At 37.3% G+C, this 4,100-nt stretch overlaps 1 protein-coding gene across 1 annotated transcript in view; it reads right to left on the reverse strand.

Annotated features, from left to right (window-relative positions):
• Positions 1-3,733, reverse strand: part of LOC104513533 (sentrin-specific protease 7-like) — a gene marked incomplete at its 5' end in the record, with an annotated part of 8,543 nt that extends 4,810 nt beyond the window's left edge. The window contains 4 exons of the mRNA XM_010156929.1: positions 724-874; positions 3,016-3,084; positions 3,310-3,347; positions 3,681-3,733. Coding sequence (XP_010155231.1) covers positions 724-874; positions 3,016-3,084; positions 3,310-3,347; positions 3,681-3,733 — 311 coding nt within the window. The remainder of the gene's footprint in view (positions 1-723; positions 875-3,015; positions 3,085-3,309; positions 3,348-3,680) is intronic.
• Between the last annotated feature and the right edge of the window lie 367 nt (positions 3,734-4,100).

Here is a 4,100-nt window from a genome sequence, read left to right on the forward strand (position 1 = left end):
TGCTTTGGAGTGGCAATCTGTTCTACTACTGAAGTAAAATCCGCCCACTGGCCAAGGCCCCACACAAGGTTTCCCTTGCACAGGACTCTCAGAGAGAACGTGGACCACATGCATAAGCATTCAAAGGCCAGAGCAAGAGTGAACTGATCAGGGGGAGGATGAGCTGGGGACACGCTAAAGGACAGTGCCTGAAGCCCAGCACCTGGTGATGTTTAAAGGCATGTGCTGAGCAGGAAAGAGAGGCTCCCTTAGCTCTGCGCATTCCCTTTTAAGGAGTCCCCCCTCCCTCCCTCTGCAGAAGCTGCTGCCTACAGAGCCACCCAAAGGCCAATGTACAAGCCAACAAAGTTTTAGAGGCTACAGTAAGAGACGCACAGAAAAGACGCCTTTGTAACACCTGTAGGCCAGAAATGTGTAAACAAAATATACTCCGAATACACCTCAATAGTTAGGGATATTGAATGTGTCAATGTAAAAGCAGTATTAAATTACAAGGTCAGAAATGTTTGCCAGTGAACACAAATGAGAAAATAAGCGTGCTCCAGATGGTCCAAAGATTCCTGCCACTATCTGAAGAATGGGGTTTATCTCTACTTCCTCAAATGGCTTTGACATTTTTGAGGCTGAGCATCACAAGCTTTTGTGTCTGGCTCTATCCCTCAGAAATATTTTTTTGGCTTCAAGGTGATTTTGGGGAAAGGAGATGGTAGTTTACATTTGTACCTGGAAGAAGCTTTCCACATATTGCAGCAAGTAGACCCCACAGTCACTGCTGTTATCTTGTTTAGGCACTCTGGGGCAGAGGTCAATCATTGTTGATTTACTGAAGTCTCGATGTGTTTTTCGTTTAGCTTCCCACTCTACTTCAAGGTACCTACAAAAGAATGCAGATTAAATACTTGAGAAATAACTCCCAAGCTCAATGCATTTTGGGATGCTACTCAGTACTGTTCTGGAACTAGCAGAAAAGCTAAAACAGCTTAAACTAATTTCTTACATAGAATCTGCCAGACAAATCAATACAAGGAACAGCATGATTTCCACTATCCAATAATCTATCACACTCAGAGGCATCTCAACTACATAATATGCAATGTAGAAACCAGAAGGCTGCATGACATTATTATTTAGAAGCAGTTATTTGTGATGTTTCCTCAAGCTATTAGGATACCAAGACAATTTACACCTTAACTAAAGGAAAAACTCCAGTAATCTTTCCCAGCTATCACACATATTTTTCCTGTGATCATCCTAAGAGGCCAGCAGCTGTTTTCTAACCTAAGCAAACCATTAAAAAACCCTTAGACTACACCTTAAAAACAACTTCAGGTACAATTACACCAGTATAATCATTGCAACTTGTTAAAAACCTCAAGGGATCACTTCTTTAATTATTATGACTTATTTGTTATCAGGCTTTTTTATGCCTGTGCTTCAGTAGCAACTTACTGACCCCACTTTTTGGGCTGGCCACTGATTTTGAGAATGGGATTGAAAGCATAAGGGTGTGATTTTCAAAGGCACCCGCTAACTATACTTTGCTGCTGAACTTAGTCCAAGTTGCAAAGGCTTAGGGTTTGTGAAAAGCAAACAAGGTCTGACTTAACATATAAATTTTTTACTCCCTAAAGTCAGACCTTGAGTTTGACTTCTAAAAGACCCAAGTCCTCCCAGTTCTGAGAACAAAAATGCATACAAAACACCTTTGGGGAAGATGGCACCTGTGAAAGAAGGCAAACATGAAACAAGTCAAAGATGAAGACAGTCCAGTGAAGCACATTCCCTAGAAACTACAAGAACCTATGACTGTAGACTTGAAAATTAAATTTGTTTGAGCCCGACCACTGCCCAAAACACAACAAAAATCAACTCAAGGAAAGAAGCGGTCAGGGAACCCCTACATCAGTTTGCTTAAACTTCTGTTTTCAGGGTGTAACTGCAAACTGAAGGAATAAGGTCTGCCTCCCAAACTTCCCTGATCTCACAACTCCATAAATCACCTCTTTGTTTTCTGACTTTTCATGACAGCTCTCTGAAATCCAGCAAACCACCTTCTCTGGAATTTCAGGAGTAGCTTAAAGCCTTGAGCACTAAGTTAATACACTGCAGAGAGATTAAAAAAATAATAAATTGCTATTTCATTCTTCCTCCCAAGACACATGTGGTGAGGAGGTCTCTCTATCTAAAGAAAAGATGGTTTCACAAACATTTCTGATACTCATCTAACCCTCACATAGTACTTTGACGAATTTACTTTTACAAGAAGGATATACTATTTCATTCACAGATTTTTGTTCCTTTCAATAAAGACAACAGAAACAAAAAGAATAGCTCTGTTTAGTTTCAAATATTTAATATTAGCATTAATATCAATATTTTTAAATGTTGCTAAAGTCATCACTGTGTAAATGTACTGAAAGTTTCAAGATTTTCTTCCAATACCTATACACTTATCACATGAAAGACTCAGTATATTTCTACTTTCACTTTTCAAAACAAATAATACCATTCCCATATAACTACACTGAAACATCAAGCATTTAGACAGCGTCAGTCTAGTTTCTAATTTTTTGAACATAAACAGGATTGCATTTTAACACTGTAATCTGTAAGCTCTATCAAAAAAAAAGATCACACCTTTTTAAAATTAGTCATTTACATTTCAAAGTATTTATTTTAAAGAATCTGGGTTTTTACCCTTAAAAACAGGCTCCATTACTGAACTGAAGCAGCTTAAAAAAGCCTCTACTTTTAATATGGTTTTCTAATGTTTTGGGGTTTTTTTTTAATTTCAAAAAGACTGTCCAATTTACAATATCTGCATCATATATGGGCTGCAGAACAAAGGCTTTTCACACAAGCCTCTGTACTGCTATTGCAATTTTCTTTGTCCTGGCTCTTCATGGATTTTCCTTTAGCATCAGAAATATGCACCTTTACAGAGAAAAGTATTTTGGACATAGAAATATGACCAGCAGCATCACTTTCTAATAGATAGAAACTGAAGTTACTTACTCTCTCAGAACCTGAACTGTTTTCTGCACAGAACCAGCTTTCAAAGAATCTAAGATGAGTATACAAGGCCTGTACACAACAAAAACAAACAAATCAGTGAAGTCTTTCATTAACAACACTACTGAAGCATGTATTTTGCTTGAATATAGCCTAACAAGAACATCAATATCTGAACAAACACAGTAAAAATAGACAAGTTCCTACAGCTGTGGCTTTATGACAAATAACTGAATGACTGCAAAAATTTTTAATATAATTTAATGATACAGTATTAGTATGAAAATAGAAACCTACCTTTTACAAATCTGCCTTTTGGAATTACTTAGGGAAATCTGGGAGAAGAGAAAATAAAGATCATCTTAAAAAACACACAACAACTATAAACTTAAATATGTTTGTAGATTTAAAGGTAAAGCCAGAGAGGCTCCCATTTCAGAAAGGGAGAAACTGATAAATAATTCTTAAAGTCACGTGAAAGCATAGCATAGGCAACATAGGTAGGCAGAGGAGGACTTCAGGCTAATTCAAAGTGCCTTGCACATGCTGCAGGCCACACAAACATCGGCAGCTGCAAAAAAGAGATGATGCAAAATCACTTGGTCAAGTCTCAGAGCCTTCAGAAAAAAAGTACTATGTTTCCTCTGTCAGTACAAAAAGGCACTTACTTTAGAAATACCTGAACCCAGGACTGAAGCTGAAGCAGCAATTTCATTGCCACCTAGTACAAGAGAACAAATTAAAAAAATCTTAATATCTCCTAATTGAAATCTTTTCATTTTCAAATTCATGATTATCAGTATTCAAAATAAGATAGTAAAGTATCAACTGATTTTGCTTCCCTTCTAAATGTTCAAATACTAAAGTTACTGAGGGTCTGCCTTACTGATAAAATTCTTCTAAGAACTTCCACTCATGATGGGATCTGAGCCACTGACTTTACATGTCCCTTCCAATATTTTCCAGTGTTGCAGACAACCAGAACACAGTGCAGTCCTTGCTATGAATGGTAATACAGAAATATATTACATCAATCTTGATATGGAAGGTAATTTTTAAGACATCATATCATAGAACGGTTTGGGTTG

The sequence above is a fragment of the Eurypyga helias genome, unplaced genomic scaffold (genome assembly GCF_000690775.1).
Source record: "Eurypyga helias isolate BGI_N326 unplaced genomic scaffold, ASM69077v1 scaffold988, whole genome shotgun sequence".
In the NCBI taxonomy this organism is placed as follows: Eukaryota; Metazoa; Chordata; class Aves; order Eurypygiformes; family Eurypygidae; genus Eurypyga; species Eurypyga helias.